The 23,238-nt window shown below is 36.5% G+C and overlaps 2 protein-coding genes across 4 annotated transcripts in view; one reads left to right on the forward strand and one right to left on the reverse strand.

Moving 5' to 3' along the window:
- Positions 1-15,205, reverse strand: part of mier1a (mesoderm induction early response 1a, transcriptional regulator) — a 71,988-nt gene extending 56,783 nt beyond the window's left edge. The window contains exons 1-2 of one of the 2 annotated variants that reach the window (XM_039734888.1): positions 15,122-15,205; positions 3,322-3,346 (exon numbers count right to left, since the gene is read on the reverse strand). In XM_039734888.1, coding sequence (XP_039590822.1) covers positions 3,322-3,346; positions 15,122-15,184 — 88 coding nt within the window. In that variant the 5' untranslated portion in view covers positions 15,185-15,205. The remainder of the gene's footprint in view (positions 1-3,321; positions 3,347-15,121) is intronic. The other variant, XM_039734889.1, reaches the window with a different exon arrangement.
- Positions 14,764-23,238, forward strand: part of dnai4 (dynein axonemal intermediate chain 4) — a 75,088-nt gene continuing 66,613 nt past the window's right edge. Inside the window, exons 1-2 of one of the 2 annotated variants that reach the window (XM_039734887.1) lie at positions 14,764-14,885; positions 22,714-22,900. In XM_039734887.1, the coding sequence (XP_039590821.1) occupies positions 22,742-22,900 (159 nt within the window). In that variant the 5' untranslated portion in view covers positions 14,764-14,885; positions 22,714-22,741. Of the gene's footprint in view, positions 14,886-22,495; positions 22,596-22,713; positions 22,901-23,238 lie in introns of those variants that run through there. The other variant, XM_039734886.1, reaches the window with a different exon arrangement.

The raw sequence follows: 23,238 nt of genomic DNA on the forward strand, positions 1-23,238 counted from the left end.
TATAACATCTCTTTAAATACAATCGATTTCATTAACAAAGGAGTGCCCCAACACCCTTCGAGCAGCTCAAGTACGAGATATCATGCTCCTATCGCCCCAGGTGTTGGCAAACACAGCAAGCAGCCGGAGGAGGAGCCTCCAAATGGCAAATAAATAAATAAATAAACTTCTCATAACTACAAGCAGTCATATTATTTAGGTTTTTTTTTGTAATGTACCTATCTGAAACAAGGCTTAATTAAAAAGGTCGTTTTCACCATTTCTCTAACAGAAAAATATATACAGTATATATAATATACACACACACACACACACACTCTCTCTCTCACACAATCAATTGATATTGGCAACTAAACACTGCTTAAATGTAAATATATATGCACTTATACGTTTTAATCCTTTTATATAATTAATTGTGCTACAGATTTTTGCTGTTAAATAACAAATTTACTATATCTATATGGGTGTGTTTTTTTCTTCTGTGTATCATTAATACATTTATAAGTTCATTCTTGAAGTATAATTATAAATATGGATTACCAGCTTTTGCATTTTAAACAACCTTGCTGTCCAAACTCAAGCAGTGTCCATTTTAATTTAAAGCATAAAATAAATGTCTGAATTCCTTAAAGCAGATTTTCTTGCCATTCACTGAAAAAAAAACAAGCTTCTACTCGCTGCTCTTTGTTTACACTACAGGAAGTTTGTTATAAAAGAAAAAATGCACTGGCTCAACCACTGTAATACCTTGTATGTAGGAGGACTGCAACTAATTTACCACAAAGTTTAGAAAAGCAGCCTTTTTAACAATCATTGATCAAGTCTTCTTTTTTTGGATTGGGGCATCCCAACTAAGGAATAACGTACTAGATATATTTAATTGCACACTTTAATAATTAATCTCTTTAATATTCTTATAATAGTCAAACCTTAATAGTAACAGCCCTAATTAAAATAAAAAATGTACATGTATTTGTAAAAGCAAACTAAAAAGCCATACGTTGCTGTAGCACATGAAACTAGGTAAAATGCACTTATTCATTGTTTTATAAGTGAAACTAGGTTTTCTATTCACGTTTCGAAAATGTAATATGTACAACAGTCTGTATCCATAAGCGAATAACAGTCCCACCAAGTTAATGAGAACTGGACTATGCACAATTGTAATAATTTCATAGCATCAATATGCAATCAGCCACTCTGACAGGGCAAAATAGCTGTTCCCTGAAGAAGGCCTTTTGTAATATTCAGAAATTTCTTGTTGTCAGTTTTGTTAACTTAAAATTTAAATTTAAACCTCTGACAGTTTACTGCTTACCTTTTCACCATTTTAGGTCATTCACTGCATTTCAGCTGATTAAATTTGAAGAAAATTGAGCTGATCTAAAACTCTTGATCCGTAGTGTATATGGAAACATATTACACATTTAGCAACCAAAAACAGGTCACTGGTTTTAGGGTTATGTTAGCTTTTAATGTCATGTCTACGGAGATGAAAATCTGAGGTATTCTAAAACATTTTATCAGTAGTGTATATGTACTGTATAATCAACTATTCAAAAGTATGTTCTTATATATAATTTTCACTTGAAGCCATTTGTGCCTTACATTACTCACACTGCCACCGAGTACTTAATTGTTTTAAGTTTTTGAAGTCTGACATTCACAAACGAGTACATCTACAATCAATCTGGGCAATTCAAATGAAACTTTTGTTAAATTAAAATAATGCCATTAACATTTAGTTATGCACTGCACAGATTCACAATCCTGATGCACTTAGACATTTAATCGCCAAAGCATTTCCTTTTAGTTTTGTCTTTGATCAGGTTATTACTTTTTGGTCAGCTGCTAAAAGACAATCACTGTCTCAGCCAAAAGATCATTTATTTTCTGAGAATTAAATCAGGCCCACCGAAGATATGACAGCAGTAAAACAGCTAAATATCAATATCGATGTAACACATCTAATTCACGGCACAGCACTAATTTTACTGATCACGTAACAAAACATTCTGTCAACTGGAACAGAATAAATATCTTCTATATAAATGTCTATGCGTGGAAGTGTGTGTCTGTCTGTCCAGCCCGGAAGTGAGAGGTGGAGTCGGGGTAAGGGCTCCACCTCCAAGAAAACAGAAAACTCGCTTAACCGCTAATGCACAAGCGATGCGAGCATATCGGCAAAACGAGTCCTCCTAGGAGAGAGATGCAACGGAGTAGTTTGTTTCAATTACCAGACAGCTCTACATTTCAATTTTTTTTCTGACGATTTCAATAGTTTCTAGGACCCCTGGGCTTTTTACAGCACGGGCTTACACAGCTATATATTTTTATATAAGTCTCACTACAAGAATTAGATAACTGATCAGGGGTTATCTATTTTTGTGGCCCTCATTTAACAGTCATCTATCTGCCAGCATACATTTCAGAATACTACAAGCGAAAAGATGAGTTGTATAGCCCAAGTAGAATACCATGACAGCAGTTGCTACTTGCATAAGGCTAATTAACAGGTAAAACCTGAAAATTGATATTAAACTTACTTGTTTATTTTGTTCTCCTCAAAAAAATGCCATATTTAAGAGTGAAGCAATATTTATTTAATACATCTAAATTATCACTTCCTAAATTTCTCCTTTTTTCCATCAGCATGCAAAAATGTTAACACTTCAACAATGACAGTTAAAAAAAAAAAAAAAAAAAACAAAGAAGCATGGGGAAAGTTAGTAATTTGCCAGGTACTAATAGCAATTTTAATTGGGTTAATTTCTGAAAAAAACAAGTGTCACTTTCTGAACTAATTAGTGAATAAATAAGCAGTAATAATCTTGCATGTATGTGTGTTTGTTTATCAAATTAACATATTCCAAGGTACATGATTGAAAATTAACATTTAAAAAACTAAACAGACCTCTGTTAAAAAAAAAGGTCATCAGTCTTATTAGAAGAACTGCTGAAAAATGTACTAAGTACTGAAAAATATATATTTCTTTAAACCACAAAGTGTGGCTCGCAAGTTTATTCTCTACCTTTCACTCACTTTCAAACACTCAGTAAATTTTAACTTGCCTGTGTTCCAACTGTCAAAAAAAACAGTTGTAATGTATCCTGATCTTGAAAGGTGCCTTGGATAAATGAATTAGTACTCAGTTTTTCCCCCCCCATTACAGTTCCAAAAGTGGCAAGGAACTACTGTTTTAAAAGATCACATTATTTGTTACAACATAACATAACCACAGAAAAAGGCTTAAGATTCTTTAAAACTTTATCCAGAACTTAAAAACAAACTTTTAAATAATGAAAAAAATGTACCATTACCTGGGCTCGAACTCCCAAAGGAGGGCTGTGAAAAGGAAAAGAAAACCTGTAAGGCAGATGCACATTCAAAAGCAAAACAGAATAGTTCAAAATACTTTTAAGTTTTCAAAAGTAGAAAACCAAACGTTCATTATATGATTAACCGGTAACGGTGCACTGCATGATAACGTGCAAGAAATACACTTGACTTAAGCATTCCTAGTTTTCATACTCTTTCTCTGTACATTTGGCATTAGTTTGATCAGAGGTTGATGTGCTTGTTGCTTCCAGAGCGGCTCTTCCTTTCTCCTCCCTGGCAGCCTGCTTCTTCTCTTCTATTGTTGGCATCTTTTTGCATTAAAACGGATTAAGTCAGTGTTTGTGTTGTAATTTCATAGTACGTTTTTCTTAATTATTCTTCAATCTTCCTCAGGAATGATTTAAGATATAAAGAGGTAGGAGAAGTGATGGCGAAGGTGGTAGGGATGAGAATGGCACCCGCATACATGAGTCACACGGCCATCCTGTTGGCTGCTGCCAAGGGCTGATTCTACCATAAAATAAAAAAAGGAATAACCTTGGAGGTCAATCATCAACCTGAAGGCGGATAGAAGATGTCACATGGTATATGTGTACCAAATTTCAGGTCAATAGGTCAAACGGTTTGCAAGCTACAGGCGATTTAAAATTCTGGACAGACAAGCAAACAGCCACGGTAGCGTATTATATAAGAAGATAAAGTGGACAAATACCTAACAAGAATTTTTAAACATAAATATTACAGCTTAAGTCTCATGTAAATTTATAAACATGTGGAAAAAAAATATATTCCTAATAATCTATTTAAATAAAGCAAAGTTGACTGACACATTCACTCACTCATCAACAAAAACACCATTTCCTGTTTAGTTAAAAAACTGAAATCTGGCAGAATGATATATTTAGGGCACTACATATCCACTAAGAATGTACATTATGATGAGCAGAAGTGATTGACGGGCTATTGGAATTGCACCACTAACCAATAGGGTAAACGGATGACTGAAGATGGGGCTACATACAATGGACAAAAAACACAAAAAGACTGTACTTGAGTGAACAACAAACAAATGAAAATCGCAAACATCTAATAATGATAGTATACAATCTAATTACACAACCGATTACCTGTTTCAATTCAAATAAATACAGTTTCCTATAAAATTATATTTTGCAATAAACATCAATAAAAGCCAGATCAAGATTTGCCAGGTAAATCAATGTTACACAACTAGTTTATCATATGAAGCGATAAGTAACAAAAGACAACTGAAAAAGACAAATTATTCCTCATAAACATTAACTTCAACCCCACCCTATTTCTAGTCTCATAGATGACAACTTTTTCCAAATACTGGAATTAGCACCGATCACAGATGGGACCACTTAGAACCCTCATGCTAACAACTTTACCATGAAGGGAAGGGGCAAAGTTAATATTTACATTATACAGGTCTAGTGTTGGATTGGTACTACAATTTTAACTTTAGTATCAATACAAGCATTTGGACCTCAGTACTGGTACCAAAACAGTTCTGAAGCAAACAACATAACGACAAACACCCCCAAATCCTCCCCTCATCTTACTCCAGCTTTTCTTGTGCACTGCACCATCGTGCTGCAGTATGCACTGTTTCCCACTTGACAGCAGTGAAGTCGAGATTGCATCAAAGCAACAAAGAAGGGGTTCTCCTATGAGGACACAATGGCACTGAAACAAACTGGGGGTGATTTTGTTTTGTGAAGTCTATAAAATGGTCATTTTTCCACATCTACACTTGGAAATGTCAAGGAATAGGGGGACGGGCGGGTGATGGATTGGGAGAAAATGACCACATTTTAAGAGAAATAAAATATAAGGATAACATATATTCTACAATCAAAATGAACTAATGTGCTGGACTTCTTTAAATAACTTTACTTATAAATATCAAAAGCCAACTCTGATATATTCCAGTGTTCCTCTCCAATCCGTATCAAAACAACAGTGATAAAGTGCACAAAATACTGCAGTTCACATTTCATTTTGTTTAGTAGCCAACAGCAAATAACAAACAACCAACACATAAATAGAACAAAGTAAAATTAGTATGACTACAATACAACTTAGCTGAACTACAAAGCATAGAATGGAATGATCTACAAAGCACAGAATGAAAATTATTTCACTCCCAACAAATAAATAGAACAAATAAAAAATAGTATGACTACAATACGACTAGCTGAGCTACAAAGCACAGAATTAAATGAACTACAAAGCACAGAATGAAATTTATTTCACTCTTGATGCTGCACCCTTACGAAACAGAAGCTATATTAACTCCCCAAGTAAAATGGTACACTTCAATAAATGGAATATAACATGACCACCTAACATTGAGAGTTAAACATGACATGCTCCTAAAGGTTTTGATATATAAATCCTATTCATTTGCATTTGTTTTGCAGACATAGACAATAGAATACTGCAATGGGCAAAGGACTTGGGCACCAAATTTGGCAACACATACTACTGAAATGCCTCCTTTGAAAGATAACAGATTTCAGGTTATTATTGTACATAAGGCCGATTCTTTTGACCAAAGCAATTTACAAGATGGGGCACTTGACAAGTGAACAAGGGAGAGATTTTCCTGTTTACCATTAATGATGCCTTACCTGCAAGTAACTGCTAACGAAATTTTAGCAAAAAGATACATGTACTTTGCACATTTTGAGCATACAACTGGATAACATACAAGTGGGTTATGTGACATAAGCAAGATAAGAATGTTTTCCTTTTTTCCACCCACAGATGTTTTTCCATTATTTGCAACTAATGTGCACAGTCCAAAATTAGGGTCATAAACGTTTATGGTATCTATCTTTCTATGATATGACTTTAATTATATTTTAAACTTCAATGATTTGTTAGTGGATCTGTCCTTTTACCTTGAACACGTGGTTGCCACATTAACCTGAAGCATAACAAATATACTTTTGTTCTCAATGGTTTACATTTGTTCTTTTCGTTAAATGTTTCTGATTTTACCCCCTAAAGTATTTTCTTTGCTCATGAAGAAACATATCATTTCCTCATTACAAAACACATTATTCCAAAATATGTCGAAATTGTCTTTTGAATAATTCAGGTTATGACTTTATGATGTCATAGGCAGTCATCTGTAACTGTGCAATGCACACTACTGTTAAATGAAGTATTTTGTGCAGCGTTTATGGCATGCAAATATCCACATCAGTGTTTAGTTAGTTTTACTGTAGACCCTTTCCACAGCAGCTAAGAGAAGTACGCAGTTAGTGAAACCACACAAATGTACAAATAATACTACTACAGAAGGACAACTCAAAAATACCCAAGTTTCGCCAGTTGGAAATATGCTCACCTTAAACTGAGCCATCACGTGAAGTCATCCCCTAAATAGGCTCAAAGAGGGTAGGAGAACTCCGCTCCATAGTACTTAGATAAATGAAGTTCAAAATTAAAGCAACTCAAGGAAAAAACAAAAAAGCAAGCAAAAAGAATACCACAAAATAAATGCTAGGATAAGTTCAAGTCAAAGAGAAGCTGAAAATAGCAGCTGACAGAGTGGAACACAACTCACAGCATGATAATAATGGTTCATCTATTGAGGTGTCATCACTTAACTAGTTGATGCCACAGCATTTGAATCAACAATTCTGGGTCTTAGTAAGCACAACTGACAAAAGTAATGTGGATTCTGCCAATGCCTTCAGTGTTAAAATTGGAGGAAACCTTTTTTCATTAAGATTTCCAAAGACTTTTGCACAACATTGTACAGTACTAGGTTTATTGCATACCATGTGTTTCATTTCAAAGACTAATACAATTCAAAAACAAGTAAAAATCATTGATTATTTCATACTTACAAAAAAAATCCTTTTATTTGCCGTTTCATCTACTTACATCTATAATTTCAGGTTGTGTGTGTGTTCTACAACAAACTTCTGCTTAGCTTTACATGGCACAAATAAAGTCACTAGATTCCATTTAATCAATTCCTAAACCAAGCAACAGTACTGTACGTTAGGTGGAAGGCACAGATCATGTTTCACTTCAGTTAATCAGGAAAAAAGAAAATTACTTCCCTACTTGCTACCTACGAGTTTCACCAATAGGAAATATGCTCACCTTAAAGTGTTTATGAGTTCTGCTGAACTCATGTTAAATAAGTACAACAAAAAAAATTCCAATTACATTAAATAATTAAATCAGAGTTCCATTAGATTTATATATTATCAGCATTAACCAAACATTCAAGCAGTTTTTGCAATAATGTGATGCAAAGACCTCTAAAAATGGCTTAGTCATGCAGTACTCAAGTATTCATTACTAAAGCTGCTTTGTCCAGCGTATGCTTTCAGGTACTAGGGCCATCTTAGCAGCAGAAAGCAACCATGGAGGAGGGTATGACTACATCACATAGCATATTCAAGCTGATATGGAGTCTCTAACCTACCATGCCGAACTTGAAATTTATGGATGTGTGTCTTCAGTTTCTGAAGTATTGATTATTTTTGATTTTAATCACAGAAACTAAGGATCCAGCCAAGCTAAACCAAAACATGGCATAAGTAATAAAAAAAATCTACAAAAGACAACACATCATGGATGTAATTTCATTTGCTCAATCTAGCGGGGGCTACCTGGTGCTGCCCAGAGTGTGGACACCAACTAAATGTCAAACTGGAGCATAGTCTATGATGTTACTCTGCACAAACAGGGAATGTGTGAAAAATTTAGCACAGATACAGTAGATGCAACTGTGTAGACATACATGCCAAACAAAGACATCCAGCTTTATAGATTAAATGATTTACAGTAGAAAAAGATAAACAATAATTACGGCTGAAATAAATTTTGTGACATAAGACAAGATTTTTTTCCAAGCCACAGTTACAAATCAATCTAAGCTCTACAGTGTGGCAGGACATACCGCACCAAGAAAAACAGCAAGTTTAATAGCTCAAATTACTCAAACAGTAAGAATTATGAACAGCTAAAAAGCATACCAACCTAATTACCATGAACATTAAAGGTTGCATTTTTCACCTACATAATGTACATGCAGCCATATGTTGCATTCCACTTCAACTGGGAAGTCATAATTTTCAACTGGAATGCCCCAACAAGGCTGATTTTGTCAAAATTCGGATTATGAAGTGACTCAAAAATAGCAATGTGCACCGTAAACTTTAGTGAAAGCTGTACCATTATACTGTTTATTAGCACTTCTGTCTATTTGTGTCTCATTAAATCAGTCGTACATACAGTATTGTACAACCTCTATCTCTGGACATGTTGCCATAGTGACTGGATGTGTAAAATACCATGTAATGCACTTTTCAGTAGTTGTCTCTATACCAAAAGAGCAAGCACAACAAATGTTTTCCTGAAGAAGTCTATTGTTTTCCCCAGATGTTTTACTGGAACGCAGTCAGCTCAGGTGTGACACCATTCCCAGCTCCGACAACTGACTTCCAAGATAAATGGAATGCAGCAATATTACCTCCACTTCAGACCAGGTAATACACCAGAAGCTAAGAGTGCTTTGGCCTAACCAGCACATGAATGGGAGATCATCTAGGAAAAGCTTGGCTTTCTGCTGGAAGAGGTGTTGGTGAGGCCAGCAGGGGGCACTTACCCAGTGGTCTATGTGTGGAGCCCAATCCCGTAGTGCAGTGATGGGGGGAGGGGGAGAAAGAAAGAAGGAAAAAAAAAAAAACAGTGCTGTCCTTTGGATGTGACGTAAAGTCAAGGTGCCTAATGCATAATGCTGTGCGTAGAATTCACACTAAAACATGGCGTACGGACAAATATAGAAATGTGTGTACGGACAAAAAAAATCCAGATACATAAAACTGTGTGTACACCAAATTCCATACACTTCCCCTCTATAAATCACAATGAAAGTGAAATTTAAACGCACATGCCTACAGCCCCACCCCAACACCTCCCAGACTTTTGTGCATTATGCAAATCAAAAACCATTTGGTGTTTAGTTAAAAGACGACCCTGTGTTAGGATATAGCGGGTTGGACAATGGATGGATGGACAATGGCAAAAATCACTTAGAAAAAATTTTCAGCGAATGTGAAGTCAAGGCAAGGAAAAATGTACTATTTCTTGGCTTAAGCAGTGGTATAAACAAGAAAATTAAGTTATGGAGTGACACTCGAAATTTCCAGTTCAGAAAGCTGTACAGTTCCCAAAATAAAAAGAAGCAGTCAGATATCAAAGTCAACGTGAAAAGGTAAGTACCAGCCCACTGTCTGTTTCAGACAACATTACAAACACTGACCCCCAGGCCAATGACGCGACTCCATGTGGTTATGGTGCTGCTGTACCCAGCACATCTTCAGACACTGGCTAAACACACACCTCTGCCTTGGAAATCACTGGGCAACCATCTGGCTGTGTGCTGACGGACGCTGTTCTGGAGTCACAAAATGCAATTGTGGATGCTGTTAAGAGATGTGGCCAATGAACTAAAGAATATAAGGGTTGTACTATGTGATATTGACCACAATTTAAATTAATTGGTTCATTTAATTGGCTGCATCTGATTACCTGTTTTTACATTCTGCTAATTATATTCAAATGAAGATGTAATACTGTCCAATTTGGCCGATCATTTGGTGGGTCAGGTTCATCAGACCACATCTCTTCAGGAACAGGCAAGCTACATGCCGGCACAATGCAACACACTTTTCTGTGGACTATAGAGCAGCACATTAATAGAGTGGAAATGCATTCTATTTACACAAGCAAATTCATTCTCTGAAGGCAGCTTTATAGTGTAGCATTGGCAATACAACGGATCCATCCTCTTCTCTTTACAAGGCTATCTGAGATGACTATCTTTAAAGAAAACTGCTTTTTGCCGCACCAGTTGGAAAAACCATCTGCGACTGTAGGGAGCGGACGTTTTTATAGGTTCTCCAGCTATATATGATGTAATGCCAGCTCACTGTTCTGGAAATTCATCCCTGGCTGATGTAACTTGTCCAGATGTAACTTGTCCACCGCTGTTGCAATGGCAATATGCATGCAGTTGACCACACTGATTACATTAGGAAAACAATACATTGCTGCGAATTGCACTTTGATGTTTCGTAGTTCATCCACAGTGTAAGGAAATCTTATATATCTGGATCTGGACGTAAGATGCTGCAGATGTTCTACCAGACGGTTGTGGCGAGTGCCCTCTTCTACGCGGTGGCGTGCTGGGGTGGCAGCATAAAGATGAAAGACGCCTCACGCCTGGACAAACTTGTTAAGAAGGCAGGCTCTATTGTAGGATTAAAGTTGGACAGTTTAACATCTGTGGCAGAGCGACGGGCACTAAGCAAACTCCTGTCAATCATGAATAATCCACTGCATCCACTGAACAGTGTCATCTCCAGACAGAGGAGTAGCTTCAGTGACAGACTAAAGAGATCGTTCCTCCCCCACACTATGCGACTCTTCAATTCCACCCAGGGGAGTAAATGCTAACATTAATTTTATTTTAATTTTTTTCATTTTTATTACTATTTAATTTAATATTGTTTCTTTGTATCAGTATACTGCTGCTGGATTATGTGAATTTCCCCTTGGGATTAATAAAGTATCTATCTATCTATCTATGACAAGCAGATAATTCCATCCTATACAGGTGGCATGGTGTGACACGGTGATGTTTGTGAAATACCCGATCAGTCAGCAAATTCACGTTGAAAAGTTCCTGTGGTTAAAAACCTGAGAGTGGACAAAACTTGCAAAGGAGCAGGCAGAGCACAATTTCTCAAAGTCTGCCCTTGTAAAGCCGGCACGAGTTCAGCACACAGCTCCAAGAGGATAGATCTTAGAAATCGAAATCAACTTAGAAACCAGTCATCGTTTGTAAATACACACTCTCTTCTAATTCTTCCATTTGCGATGCCTTCTAACAATGCTAAAGCAGCTATGGTAGTTGGGATAGTTTGGCCATTCCATGCACCATTATACTGTTACAGAATAATTACAATCAAGTGAATTAAATTTGTAAACGATATGCAATTAATTTCGGCATATTTCATAAATCCCACGTCATTGATGTGAATATGGAAAAGAAAGGTGAATGACACAGAAACGGTAGCACTGCCTGTACGCTGGATACCTCCAGTTTGCAAAACTGAGCAGAAACGTGCATATGTAAGGTAGGGAGGGGGCTACCGTGAAAATGTGAGTGGCTTTACGCCAAGTTTAGTTTTCATGCAATTGAGGCCCAAGGTCCGGACTCTCTGTGGTCATAAAAGATCCTTGGACATATTTCAACAAAAAGAAAAAAAAAAAAAAAAAGTAGGATGTACCACAGTGTCCTAACTAAATTTGACCACTATGGCCCAATCATTCTGGCCCCCTAATCAATCAGTTTGTAATTTTCACTTTCATCCCATCACCACCTAATGGGTGGTGTGTGCTGAGCATACTGGCGCACACAAATGGCTACCACCGCATCATTCAGGGTAATGCTGCACATTGATGGTGATTGAGAGGTTCCCCACTGTCTATCTAAATCCCTTTGCATAGCAAGAAAAGTGCTATACAAGTGTAATTATAATTATTACATTATTACATGGGTGTCTGTATGATAGTTATTGCTGCCACACTAACTGTTTCAACTTATCAATTCTCTCTCTCTCTCTCTGAGAAACTGTACATATAACTTTGCAGTCCTTTACATGAAGGCTTCATATTCTACCTCCAGTGGACTTCTCTCACTTCCATAAAAAACACACAAATCCTCTGATATCATTAATAAATTTGTCCCATAACTGGCACAAAAGCTAATTTAAATGGCAGAATGACATAAGAAAAAAAAAGTGAGGGTGGAGCATAAAAAGCTGAGAAAAACTCTGAAACAGTGAAACGTGTTACAGATCATACCACACCAAGAAAAGCATCAATTTTAGCAGCACAAATTACTCTCATAGTGTATGCACGATGGAGAGTTAAAAGCACAACGAACAAATCCAATTAACATTATCATTTAAGGATGCATTGCTGCACTATATACTCTACACAGGTTTCTTTATGAAACACTTAGAGCCGGCACACCATGTTTCAATATATTGATTGTCTTCCTCTCACTTAGTGAAACTGTAACTGTAGTCCTTTACGAGAATGCTTCACATTCTGCTTCCAGTAACCGCATCTCACTTCAACAAAACCATGCAAATCCTCAGACAGCGTTAATAAGATCTTTTCATAAATGTCTGTGTCATTTTTACCACAGACTAAGGTAAGCATTTGTTGTAAAAGGCTAAGAAAGACTTTGTGAAACTGTAAAGTATTGTAGGCTGAGGGTGTGAAACTTGAACATTTACATTCACTTAATTGGGCAACCCATTTAATTTTGGTGATATACCGTATAAGGCATTTGAGGTGCAATTGGTTACATTTCTTTTGTTTTTCCAATTGGAACACCAGCAGGTGAAGCAACTTGCTTAAGTTCACACAATGGCAGCAGTGGGATTTGAACCCACAACCTCACAGTTTGAAGTCCAAAGCCTTAACCGAAATCAGTAACTGAGTAATCATTTAAACAGGCAGTACTATATACTATATTGTATTCCTTCTCAACCACTCAGGTGGTGCTGGGCGATATGACGATATATATCGTGGGGATGATAGAAAAGTGTCTATCGTCCTATTTCTCTTCTATCGTTTCTATCCTAATTTTATCAATTACTAAAGAAAATATTGCATTAAATAGGCTATGACAAAAGAATGATAATGTCTTGTCGCTATGCAATGCATACTCTACCCTTTATATAAGTGATAATCAAGAATAAAAATGAACTTTTTCGCAAAGAAACTCCATCTTGTGGTTTTGTGACAGTTCAGTTAAATGTCACTTCAAAATAAAGTTGCAAAAAAAAGTATGCAATGATATTTTTGTCAAACTTTTCAGAGAATAACTGGAAACGTACTTTTATTGTGGGTGGTATATCGTGATATATATCGTTATTGTGATATAAAATAATCCATATCGTGATATATGATTTTTCCATATCGCCCAGCACTACACTCAGGTCTGCAGACACATCTGTTGATACCAGGCAGTGTGGTGGCGTGGTTAAGCCTTTGGACTTCAAATCCTTAGGTTGTGGATTCAGATCCCAGCACCGACAGTGTGTGACCAAGAAGCAAGTCACTTCACCTGCATGTGCTCCAATTAGAAAAAAACGAAAAGAAATGTAACAATTTGTATCTCAGATGTTGCAAGCTGCTTTGGATAAAAGCCTCCTCTGAGTGGCAGCAAATCTCAAAACTGGTTCTTGTCATGTGTACGTCCTACCTAGAAGGATAAGCTGCCCAGATCCATTTGAAATGTGGACTCCCTAACGTGTTTAAGAAGCATTTCAAAGCTTTCTCGTTTGGTGAATTTCTGCCTAAACAGTTAGGTATATTATCTAGGGATTGTAACCAGTGTGTATTTTGTTTTGAACTCTCCACTTGTGATGATCAATTTTGTAATACCGTCCTGTAACACTTGTTCCCCAAACAGATCATCCCCGAGATTGATGTTTATGTTGACCTCTCATTTAATTGTACTTTCTTTCAAAAGCCACTTTAGGTTATATTTTTTTTAAAAAAATATTATTTAAAAAAAAAACATGTTAAACAAATAAATGTAAATGTATTGTTTGCTGGGAATACAACATAAAGGTAGAACCAATTTCAGAAAACGGCTACAGAAAATACACAGTAATTATTGTTTATTGCTTTAAGCACCCTTTAGTTTTTTGCAGTAAGAACGTTTTACTAATTTTTTTAACGACTGAACAAGAGGGTATATGATCTCAAACACAGTAGTAACAATTGGAAACTACAACCTTGACCTTGAAATTTACAGCTAAAAAATATATACGCTTTCAATGCTTCTGTCCTTAGACGACTCCAAGCTCTATACGTGAAACGTTTTATAATATTTACGACTCATTATCGCTTTACGTTAATGGTTCTGTCGTTAGTACATTCATAAACTAACACATTTTGACAAGCAAATCAACTGTGTATCAATTTCGAAATAAAACACCGATAATGTAAAAATTCTTACAAAAACAATTAAGTAAAAGGCTAAATCATACAGACAAAATATGCTTACTGCCTTAACAGACCATGGACTTCACAACAGTAAACCCAATTTTATGATGCGTAAGCCATCCCGACCAAAACAGAAAGCATAAATAAATAAAAGCAAAATAGATGGGATTTAAATCATTACACACATACAATAAAACCAGAGTGCGAAAAAAGCCCACTGGCAAGAAGCAGCCCCACTGCTCGAACGTAAAACTTGACTGCCGGACCCCAGTCTTAAAAAGCGCGCCTCAAATGCAAGGCTAAAAAATCATTTCAAAAAGGTCCGCGTTTACGCGCTGAAAATACTTCCAAGAAAATAAACAGTCTGGGCGGAAAATTAAGAAGCAAAATTAAGAATAACATCAGCCGCACCCCGCAACTTCTAATTGTGTTACGTCTCAAACTATTTCAACACGTAAGTTTTCAAATTTTCTATGCTTTTAATCAGTTAGCTGATACCAGAAATGCAACAAGTTTATTCCTCTTCAAAACTATCACACCGATGTCGTGTTTTGCTGCTACATGCTATCACCGAGGTAAATATTCACGTTCGGTTTTCCGTCTAAATTATAGATTTTACTTTCAGCTATATGCCCGCCATAATTTAGACTAAAGCGACTCCAAATAATATTTATATGAGTTTCCTCTTACCTCCGCCATATTTGCTTGCCCGAGGGTCACATGGTGGGTCACCGTCAGAACCCGGATGAACATTGGATGTAGTCACGTGCCTAACGCCGGGGCCTCCGTGCTAAGGAACGTGGGCGGGCTTTACGTCAATCATTCCGGAAGAACCAATAAACACAAAAATGTGTTGTAATCAGACCAATCAGACGCAACAGCGTTAATCACTGGTGCTGAAGTTACTTGACAGCGCGGTAACTTGGATTTGGGAATTGAATTTCTTCACTTGTTGTTGTTGGCAGTATACACTGATACAGCACATTACCGCATCCACCATACGACCAACCACCCCAGGATCCCAAATTAGGACCTGAGACCAGTCGTGCAACGAGTGACACCTCAGCACCACACTAGTTCGAATGGAGTGAAATCGTGCGGGTTTTTTTTACAGCGGCTGGAGTGCCAATCCTGACACCTATGGCGTTATTTCAGTGCCACTATTCTGAGCACACGTAAAAAAATATTGCAAGTGCAAGTGTTGCATTTTGAGGAGAAATTTATTTTGAGCGTACAAAAGCTGAATTTGAGTGAACAAAATTCATTGCTGCGTGCAAAAAATGTATTTCAGCGTTTGCACTTATCCATATACACACACACAATAGCACCCCCTCTCGCTCAGTTTTTTCATTTGCGCTTGCTCGCAATGTGTTGCTTGCGCTCACAACATTCTCTGCTGCGAGCGCTCAACTCTCTGTACACCGTTATAAGTGTGCCACAAAACCAACCAATCACAGACTTGGTTTCAAAAATTCTGATTGGCTCTTACGGTCTCCAATCAGCAATCAGCAATCACAATTCTGACACCGACATCCGAGTTTCCCCTGCAAGTTGGAAGACCTTGTGGATATGGAAGAGCCACATTATCATTTAGAGATATCTTTAAAACATTTAACGGTATCTTGAAATCGTTTAAAAATATGTCTAAATATTTAAAGATATATCTAAATCATTTACAGATGTCTTTAAATATTTAGAGATAATATTTTAAATCATTTGAAAATATCTATACATGATTTAGAGATTGTCTTTAAATGAATTCAAGATATCATATATATATTATTTAAATGATAATTTGACTTACCGTATGTGGAAGACTTTGTTTTTAACAGTCTTTTAAGAATAGAAATAAGCGAACGATCTGTTCTTTGTTTCAAAATAAAGTGATTTCAGTACCAAATGTAACTGCAAATTGGACATTTTTTTAATATTACCTGTGTAAAATTATGTTGTCACTTAAGCATTAAATCAGATGTAACAAGTTCCTCTCACATAACCTACCAGATCTTGAATGCTTAACTTTATAAACACCACTTTCTAACACATTACAACTTAACAGAGAAATGAACATTGGACATCTATATGTAATATAATGAACATTTAGATTTCCGATGTTCATTTCTCTGTTAAGTTGTAATGTGTTAGAAAGTGGTGTTTATTAAGTTAAGCATTCAAGATCTAGGAGGTTATGTGAGAGTAAATAAGATTGTTATTGTTTTGTTTTGGCCTGACCATGTGCTAGCAGCTGCAGAGAATACAGCTTGTATTTGGAACAGAAGTCTGCCTCCATCCAGTTCTTTTTGTTCCCAAAAAGGATTCCATCCATCTTAGAAGAGTAACCTTGTTACATTTGATTTAATGCTTAAGTGACAACATAACTTTACACCTGCTGGGGAAAAAGTTTGGTTATTGCCTCAGAAATATTTTATTACAGTACAAACAAAGGGAAATTTCTTTTTAGACTAAAAATAAGATCTACTTAAAGCACTTTCTCCAGAATTCAAAAAATATATGGATGTTAGCTGTTGCTTTTGTAGAATGCAACCAGAAACGATGCTTCATCAGTTCGGGCTTGAAGGACTTGAAGTTATTCATGCCAAATTAACCAACCCCAGAGATCCACCCCCTGCTGGGATTGGGAGGACTCCTTTTCACAAAACTTTGAAAAAATGGGAACCAGTAATAGAGGTGTGTGGAGAGTCGTTTTATAGTATGATGAGGATGCTGATCACGCATATTATCATATTTTTGATATGTGAATTCTTTATATCCTCAGTCCTCTAAGAGTCACTTCCAGAAGGTTACAAATGACAAATTTCAAACATAAGCATGTGAGGTCTCATTTCCATAATAATAATAATAACTTTATTTATATAACATCTTATCATACATCCACATTCAACGCAAGGCGCTTTCCACACATTAATCAAAAAAACAATAAAGATATACCATAGTTATTTGGATATTATCATTAATTAATATTACAACAATTTCTAATAGATGTAAGTGTAGTACATAGAAAAACAACATGGGCATTAATAAACAAAATTTAAACACTAAAGTGCAAAACAAACTTTCACTCTTATCAGAAACTGGTTCATATTGCTTTCTAATTAAAAGCCTTTAAAGATGGCAAGAGAACAACCCGATCTAATTTACATGTACTGTATATAAAAATACACATCTCTCTATTATAAAAAAAAATCTTGGAAGGTTAGAAGGAGACAAGACGTGATTGTCTCACAGAGATACTTTCACGTCCCGCAAGACGAGTCTTTGTGCCAAGAGATTTAAACATGTGGGCCGGAAATAAAACAGAGAATAGATGACAAAGTAGAACGTCGTAAAGAATTCAAAAACATTGGCGCGGTACACATGCAGGTTAGAGATAATGGAAGTACGAAAATTCAAAAGTCTCAAAAAAAATTATAGTAAAGATCGCATTTGCGCAAACAAACGGAAATTATTACTCAGTGAAATAACGGATCAGTGAAAAGTGTTCGAATACAGTATATTGCTTGGATTTAAACTTAAAGTCTAATTCGTGTTCCCATCAGGGAAAAAAGTTGTGCTTCTTACCAATGAAGAGGCGTATCCACGAGAATGAAAAGATTTGTTGTTTGGTGGAAGTGAAATCCTGCGAGAGAAATCAGTTCTCATTTGTGTGCATGCTATTGTCAGACACATTTCTTGTAGAGAGAAAGAAACAATATTCACTCATGGGCAGTTATACGTTGTGTTGGCACGATGTAATTCCAAACACAGAATCAAAATTCAATGAGATATTGATGAAAAGGTAAAAGCGAAAAGAGATCCAATATATGAACATTGGTGAAATGACAAACGTGCACTGTGCAAGCTGCAGATCACACGGCACAGCAGCAGTAGCAATCCAGCAGCTGATTGAGCAAAGAGGGGGTAAATAAAAAATTATATTTGTTTCCAATTGTATCACCATTAAAGGGTTTCGGAGGAGTGACCGAGTCTCCTTGGAGTGCGTTCATTTCCCCCTCTTCACAACGGGAGCAGCAGACACGGGGGATGGTTGGCAAGCAAAGCGACTTGGGGGGAGTGTGTGTTTGGGGGGTGGCGGGGAGTGTGTGTTGTTGGCGAGTGAAGCGAGTTGGGGTAAAGCCCCGTAGTACAGTATATATCTGTATTTTACTTAGACATGTGTACATGGTAACACATTAAGTATAGACAGTTTGATGTTATTAAATCTATTGAAAAGATACAAAAGCAAATAAATCTGTTTATTGTAGTTTCAGTAGATTTAGGATGGAGTACTTGATTCCAGAATGTGATTAGCTGACCAGCTGACACAGAGGAGAAGAAAACAAAAACTCCTAAGATTGGTCCCAGTAGGAGAAAAATAAACCTGTGGAGGGCCATGCTCAGAAGACAGGAGTGAGAAAATCAAATAGTTAAGTCTATCAGTTCTCAGTTTCTGCATCATATTAGTCAGAATGTCCTAGGCCAGCTGGTCAGCCACCCTCCTCTGGGCACAATTGATACATAGCGCAGTCATCAATAAAGGTTTCCAAGTCCTTATTGTTTCCTTCAGTACCCCAGATGACTCCAAATTAGAGCACTTTGAGCAGGTGTGGGTGGATAGCACCACCACACAGCATGGCAGACAAAAAAAACCAAAAAAAAAAAAACCAAAGAAAGCAATGGATTAATGCTGGGTATTTATTTATACATCAAAGAGCTAAACTTATCATCAGACCACAATGTAATGTTTTAATTACTAGAAAGCCCGATTAAAAGAACAAGTTTTTAGATGTTTTTTTTAAATGTTCCACATGGGTAGCCTGGCATATTTCTGTTGGTAAATTATTCCAAATTTTAGGTTCATAAGAACAGAAAGCTGCCTCTCCAGTTATTTTATGCTTTGATCTTGGAATAACGAGCAAACCAGTATTTGCAGATCTATGATTGTGATTCGGCACATAAGGAAACAGGCATTCTGAAATGTAGGGAGAGGCAAGATTGTTTAGATAGATAGATAGATAGATAGATAGATAGATAGATAGATAGATAGATAGATAGATAGATAGATAGATAGATAGATAGATAGATACTTTATTAATCCCAAGGGAAAATTCACATACTCCAGCAGCAGCAAACTAATTAAAAACAATATTAAATTAAAGAGTGATAAAAATGCTGGTAAAACAGACAATAACTTTGTATAATGTTAACGTAGAGCATTATATACAAGTATACAGATATTTTAAAATAAATTCTAAAGGACACTAGCAGGCAGTGTAAAGATATTATTATATGCTCTGATTTTTTTCTTTTGGTTAAAATACTTGCTGCTGCTGATTTATGTCCTTCTCGGGTAGTCCTGATAGGAGAGGATTGCAGTAATCTAGTCAGCTAAATTCAAACACATACACTTAGTTTATTACTGCCAATAACTAAGAGTTCAGTTTTTTTTTCTTGTTTAGTTTAAGGAAATTCATAATCATCCATTCTGTTATGCTAGTAAGGCACTGGATCAAAGGGTTGTCGTACTCCAGTCCTGGAGGGCCGCAGTGGCTGCAGGTTTTCATTCTGACCCTTTTCCTAATCAGTTTTCACTGTTAATTAACTCATTTTAATAGCCCATGTTTTGAAGGAGTCAATCCTCTGAATTTATTCTTTTCTTCGTTAAATGACAGCCAAACAGAAATGAGATGTGAAACGAGCTAACAGATGACCAACTAAACTGGGATTTCAAACTCCAACCAATTTCACTCCAACCAATTTCTTAATGAGAAACTAATTCTTGTTGTTAAGTAAGCCTGTTATTTAATTCCATGGCTTGTTGGTGCTCTCATTCTGCCACAGTAGACATTTCCAAAACCATCAAAATGTTTTGGTGACCTGAGAGATCAGCCTTTAGGTTCAGATATTGAGTGATGGGCACAGGTGAGCTGGTCATCTGGCGGCTTGTTTTGTGTCTCATTATTGTTTGGCTGCTAATTAAGGAAAAAGGAACAACTGAGGGGCCTGAGTCACACCATTTAAAACTAAGGCAAATGAAGTTAATTAGCAGCAAAAACTGGTCACTAATGAAGAAGATGGTTAGAATGAAAACCTGCAGCCACTGCGGCCCTCCAGGACCGGAGTTCGATACCTGTGAATTGAGCCTCTGAATCATTAGGAGCAATAAATAAACAGAGCTGTGTGTCATCAGCATAGCTATGGTAATTTACATTGTATCTTGAAATAATCCGGCCTAATGGAAGCATGTAGAGTTAACATAATAATGGGCCCAAAAGTGATCCCTATGGAACACCATATATAGAATATCTTGCATTTTTGATGCACAATTGCCATAACTGACCAATTATTTCTTTCTGGTTATACAAGATTTAAACCAGTCTAAGGCAGTTTCTGAAAAACCTATACACTGGCCGAGACCATTTTTAAAAACATCATGATTTATAGTATCAAGGACAGGAAGATACGAAAAAAGATGATCCGCTGTGGTGACCCCTAATGGGAACAAAGGAAAGACGACGAAGAGGAAGTATCGAATGCTTCAATAAATGTCTAGCAGAACAAGTATAGATATTTTATTTGCTTCTGCATTCATTTTCACATCATTTACTAATTTAACTAGAGCTGTGTATGTACTATGATTTGATCTACAACCTGACTGATACTTACCAAGAATAACATTTTTATTCAAATAATCACTTAACTGTTAGTTTAAGACTATTTTACGTAAATTTGTGATCCTTTATAGGGATCTAGTCTTCTGTGGACCTATATAAGAGTGTGAAAAAATAGATAATTCTATTAAAATTGGTAATATCTAGACTTTAAACATTAAAATTGAAGCACACATTTTAATACACTTCAAATATCTGACTCAACTGTTCTTGATTATTATGTACTTCTACTTCATGAAATAAATCATTACATTTCTTATGAACACCCTCAATTAGGATGGCTTATGCTAATTCAGACACTTTATTAACCTAATATTAATTTTGGCCAAATATTATGTTCATAATGTAAATTTTTCTGTAAGAAACCTCTTTACTCTGTTTTTTTTTTTTCCCGGGAATGTGAAATGTGAAAAATATTAAGATTTTCTGAAAACAATGCAGCAATAAAAACTGTACAAGCCTATAGTGAATTCAAGGGTTTTGTATAATGTTTTGCAACTATATGGGGTGGCACAATAGCACAGTGGTAGCCTCACAGTAAGGAGACCAGTGTCCGTGCCCTGGGTCGTCCCTGCGTGGAGTTTGCATGTTCTCCCCATTTCTGTGTGGGTTTCCTCCCGGGCCTCCAGTTTCCTCCCACAGTCGAAAGACATGCAGGTTAGGCGTTTCTAATTTGACCCTGCTGTGTGGTTGGGGTGGCTATGTGTGTGTCTGTGTGTTTGTCCTGCCTTGGACTGGCACCCTGTCCAGGGTTTGTTCCTGTCTTGTTCCCTGTGCTAGCTGGAACAGGCTCCACTTGACTCCGTAACCCTGTTCAGGACTAAGCGGGTTAGAGAATGACTGACTTTTTCCCACCATTTGTAATTATTATCTTTTTAAATTATGTTAATCATCATCCTAATGCAATTTGCTTTGCAGAGAACTATCTTAAATTGTATGTGCAACCGTTTTGTTATTTCTCTCAATTAAATTAAATTGGATTTGGGAAGGATGGAATTAAATAGTTGACTTTAAAGGACAAAAGTAAAATGAAGCAGTATGTTTTTTTTCGCAAAATAAACTATTAAAACACGAAATGCCATGTGCTGTGTTACCGCACGGTTATACGAATGTTCGGTTCATGTTTAGCCGACCTATGCAATTATATCTTCTTTTGATTGTTTGGACTCCCTGCCACTCCTAATTTGACAGCAGCAAATCGCCAAAGATTTTTTTTGTGATTTGGTGTTAAAAAACGCCTAATTATTTATCCGTTTTAACAGTGGCACGTCTCTAACCAAGTGCTCCGCGTGGTGTCTGTGAATCAGGAGCGGAAGTCGAGAGGCGGGTTCTCCGGCAACCAATCATTTGGCAGGCTTTGTCCGTCTCCATGGCGACTCGAAACAAAGCCAAAGTGTCTTGTTCACTCAACGCTTACCGAGTAAAAAACGCGACGTTTATGTAACCATGTCCAACGGTACGGCCAAAATGAAGAAACCGGTGGTTAAAGTTACGCCGTAAGTATCGCACAAAAAAAGGTCTCGCGGGGAAATCTGCTTTGCAAATTCCTTTGCGTCTGTAGGGTGTGATTTTGTCAATTCTACTTACTTGGTAAAGTTATTCTCTTTTTAACAGTTCTTCAAGGCTCTCCGTAAATCCTAAAATGCCGAGCATCTATCAGTCAGGAGCGCCCGTAAAACACAACCAAAGCATCATGAACAGGAGCGTAACGGGCTCATCCAGTCGGCGGAGTGTTGTTTTGCAAACCGACAGCAAACTTTTGGATAAAGGGTCGCTTCAAACCGGCAAACAACCTATTCAGGTAGGAAAGGATGTAAAGAAAAGTGGTTACAGGTTACACGTGAATAAGACACACATAACCCATTCAGGCTTATTATTATTATTATATATATATATATATATATATATATATATATATATATATATATATATATATATATATATATATATATATATATATATATATATATATATATATATATATATATATATAATTATTATATTATTGTCTGTAAGTCTAAGCCATCCACCTGTCAACTGGACCCCTTCCCTACAGTTCTGGTCAAAGCCTGCCTCTCCTCTCTGGTCCCTCTTATTTCTGCTATAATCCACTCTTCTCTCACTACTGGTACTTTTCCT

Source organism: Polypterus senegalus, chromosome 14 (genome assembly GCF_016835505.1).
Source record: "Polypterus senegalus isolate Bchr_013 chromosome 14, ASM1683550v1, whole genome shotgun sequence".
Lineage (NCBI taxonomy): Eukaryota > Metazoa > Chordata > Cladistia > Polypteriformes > Polypteridae > Polypterus > Polypterus senegalus.